The 23866-nt window shown below is 35.7% G+C and overlaps 1 protein-coding gene across 1 annotated transcript in view; it reads right to left on the bottom strand.

The window, feature by feature from the left end:
• Nucleotides 1–23866, bottom strand: part of RIMS1 (regulating synaptic membrane exocytosis 1) — a 354268-nt gene that overhangs the window by 221262 nt on the left and 109140 nt on the right. The window contains exons 8-10 of the mRNA XM_026089988.1: nucleotides 20987–21001; nucleotides 11424–11637; nucleotides 9822–9833 (exon numbers count right to left, since the gene is read on the bottom strand). Coding sequence (XP_025945773.1) covers nucleotides 9822–9833; nucleotides 11424–11637; nucleotides 20987–21001 — 241 coding nt within the window. The remainder of the gene's footprint in view (nucleotides 1–9821; nucleotides 9834–11423; nucleotides 11638–20986; nucleotides 21002–23866) is intronic.

The raw sequence follows: 23866 nt of genomic DNA, 5'->3' as shown, positions 1-23866 counted from the left end.
CTATATGATGCTGGAAAGGTAAGAGTCTCTTCATTAAGGGTAATGAGATTGGACTTGCCTTGTTATCAAAAGGTAATAATAAATGCAAAGGAACTCATAATGAATTAAAGGACTTGAAAAAGTAGTATCTTAGGGAAAATTAAGACAATTAAACGTACATATGCTGAATGACAGCAAGAACAGTTTCAAATGAGCATGGTGACAACTCAGTTGAAACTGCAGCTTACTATATACTATATTTTCATGGATTTAAGGCTGAATTTTGCTTTGGTTACTTTGTGTTGCTTTCTGCCTCTAGCTCTGGAGGAGTAGAAACAGATCCATGGAGTGACCATGCTTTGACAATTATCATACCTACAGACAGACATTCTGGCAAAATAGAAGTCAGCACACTTAACAGCTAAGCTAAATATAATGACCATCTCCAGGAGGAAAAATGGGTGTCAGCTGGTATCAAAGACAATTGAGTGACTTGGCCACATTCCCAAACAATTGTTTGTATAACTCTGGAGCCCAAAATCATTTACACAGATATGCTGTCAGCATCTAAGCAACCCTACCCCCCAAAATAACAGAAGATATGAGCCTTAAGTATTTACCGTATAAGCCTTAAATGTTTATTATAATATAAGCCTTAGTGTTTACTGAGAGGGTTAGCAATGAGTTAGCAATAATAATTTATTTCTAAAAGGTCCTGTTACAGAAGAAATCCCCCCAAAAGAAGAAATGCCTAATTTAAATTTAGGATTTTAATTGTATACATGACTCTCATTATAGCTATCTACAAATCTTTTTGATGGCACAATCACAGGAAAAAGGATGACTAAATACTACTAACATATTTTCAACCTCTCAGTATTAATAACTCTAAGCAATGAGATGTAGAAAGAAAAACTGATTTTATGTGTGTGAACACAATTCCTTGCATCATTTTRGCATTTTTTTAATTGGCTGATTCTTTTATCCTAATTTTATAAAATTATAAAAATATTTTTGACTAATGAAGAATGATCAGAATTGTGTCTGATTCAAACTGTTTATGCTGCTTCCTTTTAACTTAGACCAGATAAACATATATTATCATATTAAATCTATATAGTCATACTTACTCAGTTTCAACACTGGACTGCGCTGAAGAGAAAGGGATCAGAACCTATTCAGTAGCAGTGTTACAGTCATAAGCCTTTAGTGTAAACAATTACTTATGGGTACATACTTTTATTATTTTGTTATAAAAAGGTTCAAATTACAATATTCTAATTGGTTTTGGTTTCAGCTAACTATGCAGACAGTAGTTAGCACCTATATTTTATAACCCCTCTGTTGAGATCTCCCAAATCTCGTTCACTGTTTATAGCACAGTGTTGACTAATTTAAGGTACMTGAGCATGACTTCTTAATATTGCACTTCACTGCTAATGTTTTCTACTTTCATAATGCTCTTTCTTCTTAAAGTGCAACACACACACTTATTTACAATAAGCTTCATCTCAGGTTTAAATTGTTACAATTTATTTTGTTTACTGTCCTCTTCCATACACATTTGCAGTTGATGCAGCTATGGAAAATATTTGCCCTTACACAAGATCCTTATCCCAAATCTTTACTTACAGAGATTTAGGGAATAGATTAATACATTTTTAATGGATAAGTGAACAAATATTTTTCTATATTGTTACATTTTCAAAACCAGAGCTATATCTCAACCCCCTAGTATCATTTATCCTTATTACTTTCAAATTTTCAAAGATCAACTGATGCAACACCTGCTTATTTAAGCTAACAGTATTTATTACCTGATAATGTAAAAAAGGAACTAAAAGGAAAACATCTGCTGACGCAGAAGATATTGGAAGCTTTTTTAAAAATCAAGTTACAAAATCTTATTTTACTCCCAGGTTAAGGAATAGTATTTTTAAGGAACAGTGTTCAAAAAGAGAAGTGAATACTCCTGTTTTATACTTTTTAAAATTTCATTAATACATAAGAATACATAAGAAAAAAGTAAGACTTTTCTTAAGCATTTAAGTGCTACAAAATGACACACATTTGGGCAAACAGTGTCAACCTGGGAAAAAGTGTTCTCTGTTCAAATGAAAACACTCTATAAAACACAAATACTGAAAAAATAAAAGAAATTGATAGTGTCCTCCCAGAAGGCAAAGTAGATTATTTTATTGTAGAATGAGCAAAACAATGGAGCATCTACTGTGATCAGGTATCTGTACCATTTCTGCTTAATACCATAAAAAAGCTGATATCTTTTTTTTTAATCTGATTAAACTTTTCTTACATATTCAGCATATGTGATTTTGTTTTAAATAACAGTGAAAAATCACACACTTATGTTTCACTAAAAAAAGTGAGGTCTTACCCATTACTTTAAAAAACGCCTATTTAAGCAGATCTAGCTTTAAAAGTGTGGAATGTCAGAACTTAATTTGCTAGTATCTTTTACTGTGAAGGCACACCTCTCAAAGTCAAGTAGAGTTACTGATTTAAAAAATACTAATAAATACATTTTCAGAAAAGTTGAATCTAAATACTAAATCAATGTATACTTTCACATAAAAACAAAGTCAGAAAAAAAATTTTTTCAGCATTTGCCATTCTAACTTCTTTGGTGAGACTGACACAAGAAATCAGATAGGAAGGTGCTTCTCTTCACTTCGGTGGTGAGAGCACCATATTCCTATCTAGGAAAGCGAGCTTTAATCCCCATGGAGTTCAACAGCGATCTCCCATGTCTAAGAAAATGTCCTAATTGCTAGGCTACAGAGCATTCCTGGGAGAAATCATTCTACAGCTCTCCTGTTAGTGCTGCTCTGCTTTATATCACCAATTTAATTGGACCAAACAGAATGTGAATTTGTTAGTGGTAAAAATACTACTTTAAAGGGAAACAAAAAGCTTAATCTGGTAGCTTTATTTTTTCCTTCTCTCTGAACACTGAGCTAAAAAAGCTTAGTACTTTTTAGTGCTTCTTTTGAATGATTCTGTAAAATTCTGGAATTCATTTGTCAAAAGTGGTAAGTCACAGAAGTATTCCCTAGCAGAAGCTAAGGAGAATTTGCATAGACTACTTTTGACAAGCTTATAGGGTGTGAAGTTACTATGGGGAAACAAGTAACAAAAATAGCATTAAAGATCCCTGCATCTTCTATTTTTCATCATGCATGTCAAAAGATATACATTCCAAGTTGTTAGGAGCAAGTTCTTTTAGCGTACTGTATTTTTTGGAAAGACAAATGAGCACATAAATAATGACTATTTAACTGATTTAATTATCTTCAATGATTTAAAGATCTGAAAGCTCAGTAAGGTTGTCCATAAGAGCTTTAGTCTGCCCTGTACTTCCTCTGTTAAAATATACACTATATTTATATTGGTATGCATGTATCCTCACAATATATATAGGAATACACAAAGATATATACAATACTTGTTTATGTATATATATACAAACCACATATATAGATATCTACAATGCATATGAGATTATACAAGAAGGAGGTGGAATAAAGTTCTCAGAAACAGCCTTATTGACCTTTGAAATTTTATCAATACACTATTTATTTTTTTAAGACAAGTTTTTGCAAGGGGAGGAATTATTACACTCCAAGGTGTTGCTGAAATTTTCTTAACTAAAAAAAACCCAATCGTTCTCATATTCTTTAACTTGAATCAGTTTATTTGAAACAAATGTACTTAACATAAAAGACCATAAAAAATAAGTTAACAGATGACCATTAATAATGCTGCAGGGAATTAAGAAGGTTGTTCTTGTTTAGGCTCCATTACACTTCATGGATTTTCCCATATTGTTTAAGTAGGGTTTCCACTGATCACTCTGTTATTTAGCACGCATGCTAACAGCAAAGAGAGCCATGAAAGATTCAGGAGCCCTCTACCGTGGGTTAAGAAAGAAGGCTGCAGTGGCAACACATTTTCTTAGTCATCAGTAGTAGAATCACAAACAAAGTAAATAGTTTAAATGTTTGGCTAACAGGAAAGCTAAACCTGGATAAACCACAGCAGCACAAGTGGGTGGTTACTGAATTTATGTTAAACTAAAGCTACAGAAAAAAAAATTAGCTATCTAGTGATTCCTCCACAGTCAAAGCATTAAATGAAGAAGCTTTGATCAGGTTAACTTCAGAGCCTAGGTATACTGAGCATTAGCTGCCTGCTTGTTTGTATACGAGAAGGAACTAATCATATACACTAGCTGGACACTGAAAAACAGGTATTAAAGTGAAGTTGAACACAGTTGCTTCAACAAGCTTGGTGAAGAGCAAGCCAGTTTTAAAGACTTATTTTAAAAATTTTATCACTGAAATTTGTTCGACAGTGAACTAACTTTGCAGAAAGGAGAAGAGCTCTACATCTTATCTGAGGTAGATTTCTTCAGCTTCTTACAGGACTCCTTTATCTTTTTTCTTCTTTTATTCACTGAAAGCAGCAGTTTTAGTGAGGGATTGTTGAAAAGCAGTGCTTCTTTCCAGATGCATATGAAACCCAAATCTTTTACGAAACAAATTACGCTGAATGCTACAGAGAGATAATTTATCCACTATCACTTTGCAATTTGCCATGTAATTTTACCTCCTTTTGAGGAAAAATTTTTGGTGCTACAGCTGTGTCAGTCAGAACTTACATAAATTAGCCTGTTAATGGACAATTTGATATAAGACTTCTGTGAAAGGAAATGTAAAAACATTCTTGACAATCCAGAAATTTTGTTCTGACAGTATTAAAAACTTCTGGTAAAACCATTAGTACACAGCTGAATTGCATAGCATAAGCATTCAAATTGTTAAGGCTGAAATTAGCAAGCCATTATGTAAACAAATTTTAAATACAATTTAAAGGAATTAAATGACAAACTCTCTGTAGAAACACCTGGCATACAATTAGAGAAATGTTTCCAAGTTGTCTGTCTTTCAGAGTATAAATCACTGACATAATAATAAAATGAAAATAATTTTAGTCAAACCTAGATCAGAAATGTCAATCCCTAGTATCTCAACACTGACAGTTGACATTATTTTCCACAATCACACAGCACAAAGTTCAGTTAAATCACTTTTTATCTATTATGTACTTCACATCCTGATTTCCTCTCAATCATCCTTTACATATGTAAATAGAAAAATGAGTCATCAAACTGCTCTATTCTGCACACCAACATTTCTGGAAAAAATGGAAAAATGGTGACACGACTATTTTTAAGGATTATCATTTGCTCCCATCTATTTTCATTTTTAATTTGATCAAAAATTGCAATCTTAATGAAGTCTATGAGATGGTAGACTCTGAGTTCTAGAGAAAATTATGTGGTTTACACTGAGGCATTAATCTTCCACCTAATTCTTTCTGACAGTGTTGTATGAATTTCACATACCTCAAAACATTCACCCCACCTCACAAAACRATTTGCTTTTGATTTAAAGAAACTGCATTCTCTCATTCAAGATTACTTTTGTACCCTGAAGTGCATCTCTGTCTCCTTGAGAAGAGAGAAACAGAGCTGCACACCTTCATGCATTAGTTGTTTATAAAGGAAATTTATCTTTCTACACTGTGTAAGCAAATATTAGGAAGAAGTTTCTACAGGAACAATGCAAAAGTCATGGTTTATTATCAGATGTCTTTTGCTACGCAAGGCTCTAGCACAACTGCATTAAAGAAAAGAACAAGCAGTGACAGCTACAGTTTTGCGAGGATTGAATCAAATTTCTGTCTGTTCCTCCTTCAGAGGAACATCAGCCAGGCATTTTGCTCACTTCTCCACTGCCCTACTCACACTGAGAGTTCACATCAGAGAGAAGGGTGAATAAAAYGGAAACAAGTAAATCAACAAACTTATCACTATGTCGGCAATGAAAATGCTGGTGTATGGAACAGGAATAGTAGGATCCAGAGCAGAAGTGCTGATATTCCATGAGAAACTGTGTAAAATATCTAGAAAATACCAAATAACGCCAGCTTGTTTCTAAGCAGCTACATTACTTCCTTCTGAAATGCTGCCTCATGTAAAATCCTGTTACTAACATTCTGGTTTCTTACAAAGTACACACGATGTTCAGTGCTCACAGTGAACAGGCTGCCATAATAACATTAACACTGTTTCTGAATACTAAGGTAATATGAATGAAGAAGACACTTGTATTTTTTCTATATGCCATACAATCACCAACTGTTTTCAGTAAGCACAACCACTGCTGACTTTATTACTAACAGTATGAACACAGTGAATACTCTCACTGAATGACTAAATTGAAGCCTGAATTTAGTAACTAAATTAATGGTCCTCTCATCTGAAAATGCTCCCATCATATGTAGTCTGTCTGCAACCATGTGAAGAAAGAGTAGACTCAGGTGAAAAATATGAAAAGCTAACCAATACCCAAAGTACATGCAAGAACTTAAAATACACATTTAGTAATGCCTTTTGACATATTCAAATAAGAATCATTAAAAGGTATGTGCCTCATTAGCCACTAAGATGCATCAGTTACTGTCAATTAATTTTGTAATTACACTGTAATCACAGAATTCTCGTAATAAAATTAGGATGCCTACTGACTCCCACTACAAGGAATTAATATTTTGGGATGTCATATATTATTTTAAGTAGGGAGAGAAAACTGTATATATTAAGTTCTGGTCTATATTTTTTAAATACTCCTTAAAATATATTTGGTATTTACTTTAAAAGGTAAAAAACGGCTCCAGAGGCTTTCCCTAAATTATTACATCATCTATACTACATTTTAAAAAATATCTTAGCTAAGAGTAACAGCTGGAAGGGACTTCTTAAGGGATCACATACATCCCCCTGCAGTTCACGAGCAACCACATCCTATAAATCCTTTCTTAAACTCACCTTTAAAACTTTACTGAGTTATTTTTTCTCTTCCAATGAGTCAGAGCAAAGATTTTCCCAAAGCTTTACACTACTGACTGCAAAAATCTTTTCCCAAGCCAAAAGCATTTATGGCCAATTTACATGCATTTGGTCGTACTTATTCACTGTCCTCTAGTTTAATGGGTTTTTTTACTGCTTATTATTTCAACTTACTGTATTTCTAGATATCAATTATAATTTGTCTAGCTTTTGCCTCTCTAATCTCTCTAGTCTTCTCTCATACAACAAACTCTTCATTCCTTTGATCATTCTTTGTATGACTTTCTTTCTACTTGTCACAGTTTGAATTWATTTTTATCAAAGATGGGTAACATATGGTACACAACACCCAAAGTGAACTCTCATTAGTACTGCCATCACTGGCTTAAAACTCCACCTCTGCTGGAAATATCTTGAATCTGGGGTCATGCTTGGCTTTTTCTGGGCTTGGCACTTTGTACTTCACAGTTCACCATCCTTTCCAACTTATGAACCCCTAGCTTGTAGGAACTCAGTGCACATGCTTTAATATTAGTATAATTTATAGTGGCAAAAATTCGCATGGAGAGAACAAGAGTCATCTAAATATGTATTAAACTGCTTTACTAACGTTAAACTCACCAGATAAAGAAGAGTTTGTCCCTACATGTAGATTAGTCAGGAATGTTGAGCCACTAAAAATAATTAACAAATAATATTTTTCTGATGTTGCTTTATATAAATTATACCAATTGTTCTGCTTATAAAAGACATTACTTGCCAGTTATTTAATCATCTTTTTAAATTAATTTATACGATATGGTCTGTTAGTTTTCAGAGAAAGGTACCTGTTAAAGCAATTGTACTTTATAAAAAAGTTCCCTATGCTCCTCACATAATCAGGCTCAACTACTGTATAATCTCCTGCTGACCCCCATAATTTTTCAGTGGTGAACAAGAAGTGGCTCAGCTTCATCACAAGGTATAAATGATATTTTCACGTATGCTATTAGGACATTTTCTAAGCATGTGGAAGCTTGGAGTTCAGCAATGGCAAAACCTAAACCAAGGCAAGGATATCTTTAACTGAAGTTAGGACGACCCAAATGAGTTAGGTAGGTCTTCAGCACAGCATCTTCAGGGACCTTAAGTGCTGTGAGGCCTATTTTCTGGGTTTCAAATGGCATCAGTCAAAGATAAACACCTAAATTGTCACCTCATCAAATCAAGAATATACAATCCAGGTTCACCTGGATTGCTCTCCCAAACCTAGGTGGCTAAATTGTACCTACCTGGCACTTTCAGCACTTAAGAGCTTTGCTGTATCTGGTCCTAAAGCTGTTTCTGCTGCAAGAGCACTAGCTTTTTAATACACTCCAGTGGAGTCATCAATGATGCACTGCTTTAGAAACAAATCAATATCAAGTGGAAACCTCTCTCACTCTATCCTAAGTGATTTAGACTAATAGAATGGAAAAGATCAGAGCTCCTGGATTGTTTCACTACATTGTTCAGAGCAGCACATAGAAAACAGTGGAATGAAACTGTAGCAAGCCTGTTTCATAGCCATTAGAAAAACAACCATGTCCACTAGAAAACAAAACAGAAAACTCAGAGACAGACATTAGGGAACCATTTCATCTCCCATGTAAACAGCTGTGTTTAACAGACGTTACTGATGTTGGTGATCACAGTTATTCATCCTCCCCGATTTGGGTAGCACCTTGTCATGAATTGGTGTGAAAACCAAGTTCTGTAGCTATGATAACATAAAGCACAATGCGTAAGCAATTGAAGCAACTGAATTCTTGAACGAGCTGACAGCTCCCCTTCCCACTGCCAGGCGACACAAACTTGTCAGAACACTCTTGCCTAAAGAAAAAAATACTACAATATACAGATGCAAGAGAAGGCATTTTTCCATAAGCTTTGCACTAATTGCAATTTATTGCTGCCCTATGATATTAGCTGTGGAATAGCACCACTTCGTAATACAAGCATAGCAACATCATCTGCAAGCTAAAAGCTATGTTGGGTTGTAATGACTTTACACTGATTTCAGCTGAAGTGACAGTGAAGCTAGCTACTTCCCACTATCTAAGTCTCCAAGTTAAAAGCCTGGAATACCTTTTCCAGACCTGCCTGAGAACAGGAATTAAGCAGACATGCACTTTCCTGCTCAAGCATTGCCACCATTCCCTCTTTGCAGAGGATGAAGAGAAGAAGGGGGAACTACACTGACCTGTTTCTGAAGAGGCACAGGCATGAATGCTGAATAGGCTACTATTGCATCTGGTCCCAAAGCAGTTCTACTGTTTTTTGAAATGTTATCATTACTCATTCACAATGGATTCACTCTGTCTTACTCACTACATTTATGTTCGGCTTTAAAAGATCATCTTTTGCCCGGACAAATATTCCAAATGCAAAATCAAAAGGATGATTTCAGAAGAATTCCCTGAATTTTTGCTGCAGCCAGAAGTGAAACAGAGCAAGCAGTATAAATCAATGTAGCATTGCATTTAAAATTTTAAATTAGATTTCCTGAAGCAGATGGAAGGACCTTGCATGCAAAAAGTCAGATTACTAATTAAAGTCATTTTTATGAAATTAAGCTTTATTATATTTTATTACTTTCTTTACTTTTTATTCTATTGAGATTAATAATCCTCAATTTTTAATGAATTGCTTCCATTGTCCTAATTTTGACAACTGCACAAAAACTAAGAACAGTCTTAGCTTTTCTTGCTGGGCTATCTTTAGAGGTTTTGTTCAGCTAGGGGATGGGAGGGGTATGGTTGTGAGTCTTGCTACTCCTCCCTCCCTCCCCTTTGGATCATTTTAGAATTTCAGTTCAGTTTTTTACATGAATATGTTTCCCAGTTAACTAACAACATTATAATAATAAATGATAAAAAGCATGGATTCTAACCACTTTATCCTCCTTTGGGAAAGCATCCAAGGAAGCAGAATAAAAAGAGAAAAGAAAAAAGAAGAGAAAAAGAACAAAGTAGGCAAGTATTAATAGGCAGATTTCAAAGAAATGCAATTCTAATAAACTCTCTACAAGAGCTAAAAACACAAGATTTCAAAAAAAAAGCTTTAAATAAAAAGATTACACCATTGCATATGTAGAAAATACATATCCCCACCCAAACACAAAGAAGTATGAACAATATAACAAACAATATAGAAGTTACAAATGAATGGAAACTTTCACAGTTTCTATTTCTGTGATTTGCAACAGTAGGTGAAAAATAATTAAAATGTGTTCAATTTCTTTCAGAGTAAAGATAAGCTGTGCTTGATATACTCCAATCAATATTATAACCTAATATATCAAAGTAAACAAGATTTTCACAGACTTGTTCTAATGATACCACCTGCAGGTGATACAATATAATGCATCCACTTAACTTAAAATATGAATATATCAAAATTTCACCCATCACACCTACATGACTTTTTCAGAAAGTTAATTTAACTTAAGTTAATGCACTCACAAGTACATCAGGGTTATGGAAAGCTCCCAAAATAAAGATAAAATGGTATTTTTCAGAGTCATTTTGTTTTGGTTTATATGAAATTTCAGAAGCCATTATTCAATTCAGTTTTAGCCCAAAGAATGTCAAAAGACCATAAACTAGTTCTCTGGTGAATGTGATTATCTGCTGTAGATTTCATAACCACTTTTTACTGTATTTGTACAGATATAAAAAGGTGAGCTTCCCATACAAAAGACTGGCACCTTGAAGCCCTCTGCAGAAAGTTATCTCATCCCATGATAGCTAACAAAGTATTCATACAGTAAAAGGGTATTTGTAAAATATTTTATAACACACCATGGTACTAGATGATGAGCCAAAAATAAACGTTGGATAATGGCCTTCCAAATACAGAGTCTACCAATCACGTAGAAGTGAATAGCCAGTTCCTTGTAATGGACTGCCTGAATGGAGGCTATCCCAGGACAGCCTTCAGTTTTGTGGACAGTTATTGCAGCTAACTGCATACGAGTCAGAGGGAGAAAGATAAATCTTACCTGCCTTAAAGTGTGATACCTAATCCAGATTAATCTATAGTTTCACTTTTAAACTAAATTAAAAATATRCTGACATTACACTCTCAGTGGGGTAAGAAATATTTTTTTCCTAACTAAAAAAGGACTGATAAGAGAAATCTAAAAATGTGTATGGAAAACTTTTTTAAAAGAGATACAAAATAAGAGTACAATCAGATTTTTCTCAATATGGGGTTTTAACTCAACAAAAGGTTTTTTCTTTCATTCTAACCAAAACAAGAATGTTTTCTTCAAGCATCACTCAGTACAACCATATACTACATATTCCCTTATTTTAATCAACTAACTCTGTGAATCCTGTATCCACACAATTATTAAATACATGATTCCCTTTATACCTACCTCATAACAAACTGATGAATGAAATGTTCAAGTAAAATGAAGCATGAAACAAACTGTAGTTTGACAATGCCAAGGAGGCTTTTTCTTAAGAGCACACATCAGAACACTTACATTGTTTGATCGTAGAGAGACACGACCTCCACATCGAGCACAAAACTTGGTCCGGCAATAAGAGCATAAATGGCCACAACCATCTGCAAACTTTGTTTTATGACAGATTCCACATGTTGGAGCATCATCCTTGTGCTCTCCCTGGTAACGGCGAGCTTCTTCCCCTATCTTTCTTACTTGTTCTTTATAGCTTTCAAATTGCTGATGCAACCTCCTGCATAGATGAGAAAAAAGTTTATATAGCAAGAATGGAAGGAAACACGAAACACGAAACGTTGTTTCCGTATAGTAAAACATATTACTTTGGGTACCTCCAGGAGCACCTCTTTACAAAATTTATGCTTGAAACTTCATCCTTCGCTAGAAACAGATAAGTGCCTCTGCCTTTGGACCTGTTCAGATCACTAACATAATCTGGTGAACCAAGACTTCAGTACTGCTCCTCCTTTTATTTTATAGTAAACCTATTTACTACGCAGGAAAGACCTCTCCACACATAGGATTAAAACAATTCTCCTCTTCACGGAGAAACAGTAAGAAAAATACCTATAAATGCAACAGTGCATCTGAGAACTTAGCACAGAGAAGTCAGGAAATGTGAAGGATGGCTTCCTCCAACAACATTATTGCTGCACTACACTCGTGCAGACCTTGCAACCACTCTTAACACAATAGCTGCACYTGCATGAATTGGACCTGTTGGTGAGGGTACCTGGTAATTCAGACTCACACACGTGACATATGTGTGCAATCAAAGAAAGATCACACAATGGGTGAAACTTTGGGCACATCAGATCTCATGACCAAAAAATATACATCTGCTGCTGCTACAACTCAGGGACAGGCTGAGCTGCTTGGCAAGGCACATCACAGCCCCGCGGCTGTGACTCCATTTCCAGACTCTAGGTGCCAGCTGCAGTACTTTACGGCAAGTGCATGGGATGTTGGCACCAGCACTGGTAGTGCAAAACAGGAAATAACACACAATTTTCATGCCTACAGTGAAAGACTTAACCTGTTTGCTTTACAAGGCACATTGAGGTTTTGTATTTTTTTTCCAAGAAAACTTGGTGAGTTCCTCTCCCCTTTTTCTTCCAAGGCACTTCACAAAATGCTTCTGTAGCTACAGGTCATGGATGTACCACATTTTCATTTAAATACATGTTATTTCACATGACAGTGTAAACTGTTGAAAAAAATGACTGATGCACAATTCTGCAAAGGTTTACTCATGTCTTCATGTGCTTATTAAAAACTGTAAGTTCTCAAGGATACTCATGTGTATAAGCACCTTACACACCTTAGCATTTCAGACAGCTAACTTATATCATTATTTGGACAGACAATGAATACTGAGATAATCTATCATACTTACTGACCAGAAAGTAGCATATCAACCCACACAGAAGATATCATTTCTACATTTTTTTATACATGTACACTGTATTCAAAAGCAACAAAATGGTGCACTTGCTTATGCATGATTTGTCTGCACAGATTTTCTAAAAATGTCAAAGATTTGGGTCACCCATAGGCACACTTACATTTTAGATGATTTTTAAATGTAGTATGCAATTTTATGTCTTAGTTACTTTAAAATCCAGCAGATGGCACTAAAGATTGCATTTTCAATCTGCCTTCCAGCTCAATTCAAATGATTTAGTCTCATAATCTCAACCATCAAATTTACTAGAATACAAATATTGTTATACCTTGTCATGGGTACATCTTAGTAGAAAAAGTGCCTTCTCCTAAGTGATACAGCCATAAGAAAGTATCTACTGGCAGCTATAGCATATATGAAAAAAGTTCTTTAAAAAATGCAGTACTTCGCCCTGTTCACACATGCCATACATACACATAATCACACAGAGCACAATTTTTTTCATAAAATCACTGAGACTTCAAGTTCTATTCTTAGCACTCTTTTTTACATCAAATGAAACAATAAAACATAGTTTAAGAATGAAAACTCTGTTTCTATGCATTTTCTTCTGTTGTAGGAGAAACACAAAGGACTCATTCTTTATCAACATGCTAGCAGGGTAACATGTAGATGAAACACAAGGAGTTTAGCACTTTTGATGTTTAGTGTGTCTGTGCAGGCAATTGTTAGATCTAAAAATTGTAGACAAACTTTAAGCATCTATGTTGAAGCTGTGAGCTGAAAGCAGCCTCCTAAACCTGGAAGCACCTAGGTGCCTGGCCTGTTCTGGGGGTACCCGTCTCCGCAGTCTACCTCGTGCAGAAGAGCCTATGGAGAGCAGCACAGCACCTAGTCTTTGCCTAAGCCCCACGAGCATCTTAACTAGGAAAAGCTGTCAAGTTGTGATGAGTTTAGGGAAGACTTACTTTAAACAACAAAGCCAAGATAGGCAACTTCAGCAAGATGCTATTATTTGCCTAAACAAAGGGAAGTGGGGAGTTTAAGGTGAGTCTAGCACATGTTGACTAGAATAGCAGCTGAAATTTAGTGAAATCCAAATATACTTGCTGGTTACTTCATATGTGATCACATCACATTTAAGTATGTTATTAAAATCTGTATCCTTGTGTATGTGGACAAGTAGGACAGATTTAGGTTGAACAGTAACTAAATAATTCTAACTCTTCCAGTTCCTGAGTACTTGACATAGAACATTAATGCATTAACACACTTAAGTCCAGGGTCTTTCTGAATGTTTGGGTTGTGCTTCTGTTTTGCATGTATGATAACTGCTTTGGTTGCATTGTGAAGATTAAATAACTGCTGAATATATTCACATTGCAAAATATTGTACTTCTAAGTGAATTTGGATCTTATGTTAATATTCTTCTATTATTGCTATTGTTGTACTGTCTTTTTTATTCAATGTGAACTGTCATTTTAAGAGCAGGGTATAGCATTTGTCTGTAAAATACACTTACAAAAGGCATGCAACACATGGAACAGTTTAAATTGTAAAAGAGGTACAAATCTGAATTAATCAGCTGATTTCTAGAACAAAAAAGGCTTTATTTTTGCAAGAGTAATGTAAGCATTAATCAAAGAACAGCAAATAAAGAGTTAAAGACTTCCATATCTTGAAGGTGTTGGGTCTTTCCTTCCATGAACCTACTGCTTCTATCCCTTCTCTGCTGTTACCTATTGTTAGATTTCTCACTTCTACCCAAGTTTACTTACCACCTCTCTGATCCTTCCCTATCCACATTTTCTGTAGGTGTTCTCTCTTTCCTACACATTTTTCCTCATAAATATATTATGATATCATAATAATTATTATTATACAGTACACACATGATAGCATATATATATATATATATATATGTAGCTTATAACAACAACAAATTTTTAGTTGCCTTCAAAATCTCAGACTTTACCTGGCCTGAAGGTTCCTTCGTTCTCCCTTGTTCATTCAACACACCATCATGGTTCAACTCTTATTCCTTCAACTTGGTCTTTACCTTCTGTCCATGACATTTTTCACCTCATCAGCTATCACATGATCCTGTTGGGCATCAGCCCTTTCTTCCTCACATGCTGTTACTAAGGGTTTTTGTGATTTCCAGTTCATAGGCTTGAAAGATTTCACATCTACTTTCAGAGAGCCAATTCCTTCCTCCCCCCTTCATTAATATCTGTTTTCTTTTCTCCTCATTCTATGCTGTGTAGCCCTCCTGGCAGAAATCTCATAACTGGGACAAATTTCTCCACTATAACTACAAACTTTTCAGTTGTACCATACTCTCAAAACACCTTGACTTCATCAGTCTCTGTGCTGAGATCTCCTCTTCTTCTTCCCTGTTTTATTGGTACCAACACAAATTTGATCGTACTTACAATTCACAGGTATGTTTCTTTACTTCACTCCTCCTGTCCAAACCAAAACATTTGGCCTAGATTCCCGATTCTCCTTATGGATGACCTGTACATCCAGCTCCATAAACTAAAACAGAGATCTCCACGTACCCCCAGCAAATCTTAGCCATTGCCTCTCTTGTGACTGCTAATACCTCCTCCGTTATGCCTGTCATTCAGGACATCGTAACTATTGTGTCACATTGGATTCAGACCTATTTAGAGCTTCATCTCAAAATGCTATTTAAGCCTCAAAGATTAATTCTGAAAAATAAATAAAACAAAGTTTAAAATCTATCTATCATCAGCTCATACCTCAATTCATTTTCTCGCCAGTGCAAGCTTGTCCTGCTGGTAGTGTCTGATCAGAATCCTGCAACAAATATCATTTTAAAATTTATTTTACTTCTCTCTTTGTATTCCTCCAATGAGCCCCCTTTTCTACTGCATTAAACATAAGTGGCTTATCTTCACCTTCAAAGACTTTCATAGCTTATTCCTACCTTACCTATCATTTCTCATTCAGCACTGAGAATTCAACTGACACTTCTGCTGGAAGGCCACTTCACCTCATCCATCTGTTAAATTTTCAAACAAGAACCTTTGTGTTTTCTCCTTGTTGCCCATAACTTGGGAGTATTATCAACAAAACCACTTCATTATCTTCCTTCAAACTCTCCTTTGCTCTGATGCCTACAAAGATCCAGAAAAAATCAAGCTAAGGCTATTACTCATCAGGCCAGACCATACAGATTCCCTTGTCTGCCTGTATTACTTTAGTATTATTTGCTTAAGACATACAATGCAAGCTTCCCCTGTGATAAAGACTGCTTTTTTTTCTATATCTGTAAAAACCCTCCCTCAGAAGGGTTATAGTCTATGACAAGGGCTTCTAGGCAATATGGTAATACAAATACCCCACCATTATTTTGAAATTCACAAAGTTACTTCTCATGCTTCTTTTTAATCATTTTGTGATTCTAGTCATCTACTTTCTGGTTTATGAGCCTTCAGGCAACATATTCATTCATACTTTTCCCTGTGTCCATGAGGAACAAAATGTTTTTAATGAATGTTGATATTCTCCTATATGCACATGATTCTAGGGACCAAGACTAGTATATTCTGGGAACCAGGACTGCTATAACCATAAAGCTTTTCATTATGAGATTCATGATAAAGTTCAGAGTTGACCAAGGCCAAGGTTCCACTTAGAGATGGCAGAGTGGAGTTCAGACCAGGCCAGCCCAGTTGGAATTAAAAGTTGTTCAAATTTAGTAGATGTTTATGCTCTCTATACAAGTTATGTTAGGTCTTAATTCCAATCCCCTCATTGTAATCTCTTATTGTGCATATACTGACTAGCAGCATTATAACAAGACTGTACAGACTAAGAAAAAAAGTCCCACCCCTTAGTTAGAATGTCCCCTTCCTCATCATCTCAGAGCTGAGGCACACCGGCAAAGCCATGTGGGCTGCTGCTTTGTAGACAGAACAGAAAAAGTTTTATTCACTGGGCTATTATCTAGTGCCTTTTCACAAACACTAAATTCACACAGTAATTTTCAAGCTAAAATTTTACTAAGTGCAGTTTATTTGCAAGCATATAAGCAAGCTCATTAAATAACTTGCATAAAGTGTCATTTTTCAGGTTCCTGGAAGTCTCCTAATGTAGGCTACTGGAAAATTTGATTTTCATATACTTTGTTTTTTTAAAAACAGTCATAGTCCACAAATAGACTTTCTTTTTACACAGCTGAAGAACTGCAAGTCAGAAGTTTGCAATATCTACAATAAGGAATTTACATTCCAACTTCCCACAGTTCCTCCCAAATGACCCTTATGTTTTCTGAGGCATACATGGGAAACCAGAGAGATTACACAAAAAAAGCATAATAGTACCAAAAAAGGTACAGTTGAGGAATTTAGAAAGAAACCATATATGCTTTGCATTAAAAAGCATTTATATGCTGAGATGTATTTAGTATTGAAGGAAGCAATGCCTTTTGTGGAAAAAAACAATGAATAATTCTTCTTTGTTTAAAAATGCATATTTCATGTTTCATGGCTTTTACAAAAAATACAAATCCTTTAAATCAAATGACTTTTTAAAATAAATGTTTTTTATGCTGAGACTTCATCAAAGTATGAAAGCTGATACTATTGCTAAATAGATGCTCAATTTTCTTCACGTGACTATTTCCACTAACTTAAAAAAAAATACAACCCCTTACACTTTATGAAAATTGTATGTAGAAAAGACTCTGTCTCTAATTTTTCAATTAAAAGTGTTTCAGTAGCATTAGGATTTTTAATTTTGGAGTAAAAAATGTTAAGTTTCAACAGTGAAGAACTACTTAGAATTTGAATGTTTTAACAGGCCAAAATTTTTGAAACAAGACTGAATGAGAAAGGAAACAGTACCTTTCAACTCAGTATTGCTCTATTCTGACTCTATCTCAGGATCTAGAGCCCTTGTACTTTTGGGAACCTCTGTGCCTCCTTCCTTGGCTTTGTTAAGGAGGTATAAGCCCTTCCACCTGATTGCTGTTGTGAGGTGGGATATGATAGATATGAAAGATATCAGCCATTCCTGCAAGGTGGTGAGGGAGCTATAAATTATTGAGATCACAGAAGCATGGAAGAGGCTCCAGCTGGCTGCATTAGAGAATGAAAGCCTGGTCAAAAGGGGCCACAGCAGCAGGGAGGCCAGCATTTTAGACTGGCCATAAGATCAGCTTTCACATGAAGTCCCTCAAGTAAGCTTCAGCCTGTGTTATAAGTACAAGCAAAAAAGTGAGTACTATTGACTTTGAAAATGTTAGTGAGTTAAAAGAATAGAAATAGGATRGTGAGCTGCAACTGGTGGCAGGGAGCTACCACTCTTTATCTTCCACAGACTGGAAAAGGAAATAGCTTCACTAATCTAACCATTTTCTAGTATTATCCAACTAAAATTTGTAATTACACTGACCATAAAATAATTACACTGTCCAAATTTAGCGACACAAGGTAAGCTTACATTACTTATACGTAATACAGAATAAAGTCTTATCTGGTGGGTGAGTTTGCATACAGTTCCACATGAACATATTACTCATAAACACTTCGCACCAGGCCCTCTGAAAGCAGCATGCTTTAAACACTGCAAGCAACAGCCATAATCCTCAATGGTTTCTTGGCTTATATCTGAACATCATATTCAACAAAACTTTCTTTTCTGAAAACAAGGAAATGACAATGTACAGCATACATTATCTTAACTTTGGTCTCCTGAAACCTGCCTCTAACATGCATAATGCCGCTGTGTCTTAGGGCAGCAACTGATTCAGTACTGCACTGCAGAAAACACACTGTACTTCCTAAATATTCAACCCTCCTATTCCTTTTACCATCCTGTTTCAACCATGGTGTGTCTACCCTTCCAGCTAATATATGAACTTCACATACTCATCATCAATCCCAAGGGTTAGACTCCTCTCTCATCTCACTACTGCCAACTTCTCAGGCTAGAAGATTCCTGTGTCCTACTATAGTCAATTCAGCACTTTGCTAAAACATAACTTAACAGGTGTATGAAGGTACATCCACTGGTATCAAGCAGAGGACACATATTTCTATACACTCACCTCACTCTTGTACTCTTCCCTGGGTAGCCCCCATAGGCCACTGTTCTTGTTGGTTCTCCTCTTGAGATGAGGTATCAGTCTACCCCTAATACAACCGAAGAACCTTTCCTTAAGGAAGGGCGATGGAGCTAAACACTACCACTGCCACCCAAAAAACTGGAAGGAAACAATTGTGAGAGTCAAAAGAATAAAAAAAAAAAAAAAAAAGAGTGGGCTAAGAACAAAAGGGTCAACTGTAAAAATAGTTCATTGCAGGGAACATCAAGCAGGGCACCCCCAAAATCACACATTGCTTCCCAAAGACCTCCACAGAGTTAGCAGACTATTCAACAGTATTCTGTTCAGATACACAGTAGGACGTAGGAGGCCCCAAAGGCACCAAGATCCTCTCTGTCAGGCTTCCTCTTCCTCATACCGTAAATGGTGAGTTTGACTAGGGCCAGCAGAAGGGTGATGAGAAAGTCTTGCTAGCTGTCAGTGCCTTGGCCTTTGGTCTTAACCAGTAGGGGCATTTCATACACCTCATACCTCCACGGACAGCCTCAAACATCCCAGTCACCTCACATGACCATCACAGCTCTGCTGCACACTGCACTTTTCTTTTAAATCTCTTCACCATGCAGGACAGCAATTCTAACACAGACAGTGCAGCAGCAGACCAGCTGGATTGCTCTGAATAGTTATTACCAGCTCCAGAGCTCAAAAAGTTGCATGAGTTCACACACCTTAACACTGGTAGCAGCCTGAATTTTACTCAAGGTAACTACCTAAACAGTTATGAAAATACCACTGTGTTATAGTCCTCCTCTTACTGAATTGTTAAACAAGCATTCAGGGCCAAACATTATCTACCTAATAAACACAGGAGCTATAAACGTATTAATCTTTTCAAAGATTTTCCTAATTACTCACACATCAAATTTGCAGAAGTGAATTGTCAGTATCCATGCAAAAACTACTTTAGAAAAAACAGCCATGATAACTGAAGAACAGCACATTTACACAACTACACAGTAAACCAGTCTAGAGATTTAAATGAGGTTAGACAGGAGCAAAGGAAAAAAATCTGAGCCCATACAACTGCATTAATGCTTCTGGATAAAACAAAAGAAGCAGCAGTGTAAGGGTAGGAATAAGAAGCTGAGGAAGATGGTGGTAAAACCACTTACTGTAGCAGCAGTGCCACTGCTCCTGCAAATGAACTGTCAGAAATGAGTGTTTTAAGAAATAAACTGGTGTTTTTCAAGGTGCAAACTTAAAATTGTTGGTATGTGACTTCAGCTGACTGGGATATGTGCCTCTTGGGATAAAAAGGGTAAATCCTATTGAAAAACAAAATATACTTACAATTTAACAAGATTTGCCATAGATTTTGCTTTTAAAGGCAAATTTCAGTTCTCTACAATTTGTCAGATGAACAGTTTCCATAAGCGAGATCCACTGTAAACAGAGAGCCGAGAAATCTTTCCTACATGCTGCCTATCAGCATGATCAAACCACAACAAGGAAACCATCTTCCAGCATCTCTGTAACTCTGAAAATCCTTACAATTTAACCTCTGCTAAACTGTGATTACTGACAACTGAGATCAGAAGTCTTCTCTTCTTTCCCCAGTTGTTTTAGAGGCAAAAATCTATTCAGCCAGTAAACAGGATATGCAGAATTAAGCATTTAAATAAGTTTTAGCCAGTTTAAAAATAAAAAAATCAAGTCTTATTTTGACATCAGAAGAGTGCTAAAAATATGGTAACCATGGTTAATTTGCCTTATTCTTTCAGTGAAATGTTTTCATTCTTTGTGCTTCCCTTATACAGTGTAACAGATGAATTGCTTTAGTACAGGTGTATGAGAAAAAGCAAAGATCCCAAAGATATCCAGCTATACTAGTACAATCTGGGAGACTAAAAGACATTACACTCCTTTTACACTGAAGTACTTACTRCATTTGCAGATACAAACAAAATTTTCACACACAGTTGGGTACAAAAAAAACAAAACCAAAATATGCTAGACACAAGCTACTTTTATAAAACCTTTCTAAAAATGTCTGCAGGAAAGTTACTTAAAGAAAGTTTCATCAGGATGCAAAGGGAAACCAATTACTGTCTTCCCTAGCCAAATCAACAGTCTTAATTTGCAATTTTCTTAGAGCAACATGAAACAACACTGTTTATAAAGTAAGTGTGCTTCAACATGTTTGGGAATCAAAAGCACTGATTAGCTGGTGAGGAGGTAATGATCTATAACACAGAGAATGAGTACAAAATCACTCAGTGAGTTTTTTGTTGCTGGTACTGAATCACACTGAACCGACAGCTGTAAATAAGTGCGGAAAGAATGAATGCAAATACCAACAGAATATGATCAGTTTAAAAATAGGTAAAAACTGTGCTACTTAATCTTGGGTGAGTTTTTAGCTTTTTTCTTTATTATTGCTTTAGCAGCTAATAAGCAGTCTAGTATTATAACTGGACATAAAACATGGAATATTTCAGCTACTCAATCATGTGTTTCCTTATCAACTGCCTAAGTGCTATTTTCATTTTCCTCATTTACCTAAATTACTGAATCTTTCTCAGCACCATGTTCTCTTTCACACACGGTATAAAGAAAACACAAAACACATCTCCTGAATGAGCTGACCCGTGTCAGCTGGTGATGGCGTAGTACTGCTTTAACCCCACTATTTCATTGAAAGAAACACAAATTGGTATTTGCAGCAGTAGAGTAAATAATCTCTGGGCAGCATAGGAAATTTCTCCAGTAAAACATTGTTTTTTGAAGTAGCTCTGCCATAAAATATCCCTTAAAATACATTAAATCAATGACTAAAGAACAGCTTGATTTATTTTCTCTTCAAAAGTATCGGCTTGATTTTATAACGGAATATAAAAGTCATTTCTTTAATGTGAAATTCACTTAAATCACATTTTTGTGAACAAACAAAACCTAGCCTCTTTTCAGAGTGAAGCAAAAGAGAACTACAAAATAAGGAAATATTGTTCTGTTCAATTTATTGAATTTAAGACATCCACATAAAATGCTAATGAACACATTTTTTTCTGAGGATGGATATCACATGGTTCCCCAGAAAAGTCACTATCAGAGATGTCAGTCATAAGGAATGATATGGTCCCTGCAAATATTTTGAATAATTCAACAGACAGCTTTGAGGACAAGATCTAAAATGGAAAAGGTAATCAAAAGAGAGTCAACAAAGAAAGCAGGATGGTCTGCTCCTTAGCTTGAAGACAGGCCAATATGTTTTGAATCAAGTAGAACTTCCTAAAATTAAATGGAAGTATATGAGGAAACCTTCAACTGCTTTAAAGGAAAAACAAATGTCCTCAGCATTGGGACTACTGAGTATCCAGATGAAGCTATCAACAAAACAGAACAGCTTTTCCGAAGGAGCAAGAATACTACACGGGGCAATGCTACATAAATGCATTTATATGTCCTTCCCTTTTCTAGTCAAGATTATCTCAGCCTTCGAGATTCAACTTTTCACTCAAGGGATACCAGCCAGAACCATGGAGACCTGCAACATGGTAGGGCTATTCATTTTTGTCTTCTTCAGGAAGGCTGGGTGCTTGTTATTCCATCTGAGGCAAAGGTGACCTGGGTGTCATTGGTATAATCCTGACATTTYAGTTGATGTTGATTTCTCTTCTCCTTGCCAGACCAACACAGATGCTGAACAAGATGAATCTGTGTGCAATGCTGTATGTTAGGACTACCTAAAGACATATTATAAAAGGTACAAATTACTTTAAATTCCTACAGGAAAGAATAGAGAAAATTTTGGTTACTCCTCATTTTGTCTCACACTTTCCCTTTCTCCATTCCTCTGCTTATGCACAAGCGTCATCATTGAAGTTAATGAGTTTTCATCTTGAATAGGAACTGCAAAAAGGGGGCTTACAAATTACATCAAATTGACAGTACATAACTGTGGGTATCTGAAACAGAAGATGTATGCAAAAGTACTGGCTGAATGTCAAAATTCCATAAAGTTATATTGTGGCAGAGTCTATCTGCAGATTTGAAAAAAGAGAGCAGGGACAAGAGTTGGTCAAGTAGCCAACCAGCCATAACATACCATGGAAAATAACTGAAGCTAATGTAAAATATAAAGTACAAGAAGCCTTAAATAGAGTGTGTGTGTGGGGGGGGACATATATGACAGAAAAGCTAAGAAATTAAAGTAGAGGTAAAAAAGATGAATGAAAATCTTAAGGAACAGTTTTTAAAAGCACGGCATGAAATTGCACCTACACAAAATCACAAATACAGATACCAGTATTTAGCGATCTGCTTCTGAATACAGAACTAGTAACAGCTGTATATATTAATGAAGCAATACATGAGAAATAGGGAAAATAAAAAAGAGACTCCATTTATCTGACCAAACAATATTAATATTAATATTAGTAGCATCACTAATTTCAGCTGGATGAATCACTAACACAAGCAGAATTTGTCCTGATCAACCAAGCTACCTACAACAGAGACAATCCAAATTTGTGAACAGCAGAACTACAACACATTAGATGCAACCACCTGGATGTCTTTGGAGATCAGCTACCACTTACAGTCAGTTGGTCGTAYATGCACTTTTAAGCTATTAAATCAGTTTGGAAAATCCCAAGCATGACAATATCCAGGAAAACTGACAGAACATGATCACAGGATCTTACTGCTTTGTAATGGGTACACAGATGTGATACATTTTGTCATTCTCTGTCCCCACCAAGAAGCTATAGGAAACACAAACTTATGAACACCTATTTTTAAATTTACGAATACCTGGCAAGTTGTGTTGTGATCCAGGATTTGTGCATCTTAAAACATTATTCTCCTCTGAATGAAAAACTCATCATGCCTAATACTTCAAATGTTGCTGCAGGCTCCTCTGCCTCTGAATCAATGATGCAAACATTTTTCATGCTATCTGTTCTCCTGACCCCAAAATT

The sequence above is a fragment of the Apteryx rowi genome, unplaced genomic scaffold (assembly GCF_003343035.1).
Source record: "Apteryx rowi isolate R43461 unplaced genomic scaffold, aptRow1 scaffold_84, whole genome shotgun sequence".
In the NCBI taxonomy this organism is placed as follows: Eukaryota; Metazoa; Chordata; class Aves; order Apterygiformes; family Apterygidae; genus Apteryx; species Apteryx rowi.
Note: the sequence above shows the minus strand (reverse complement) of the source record. Positions and strands in the feature narration are given on the sequence as shown.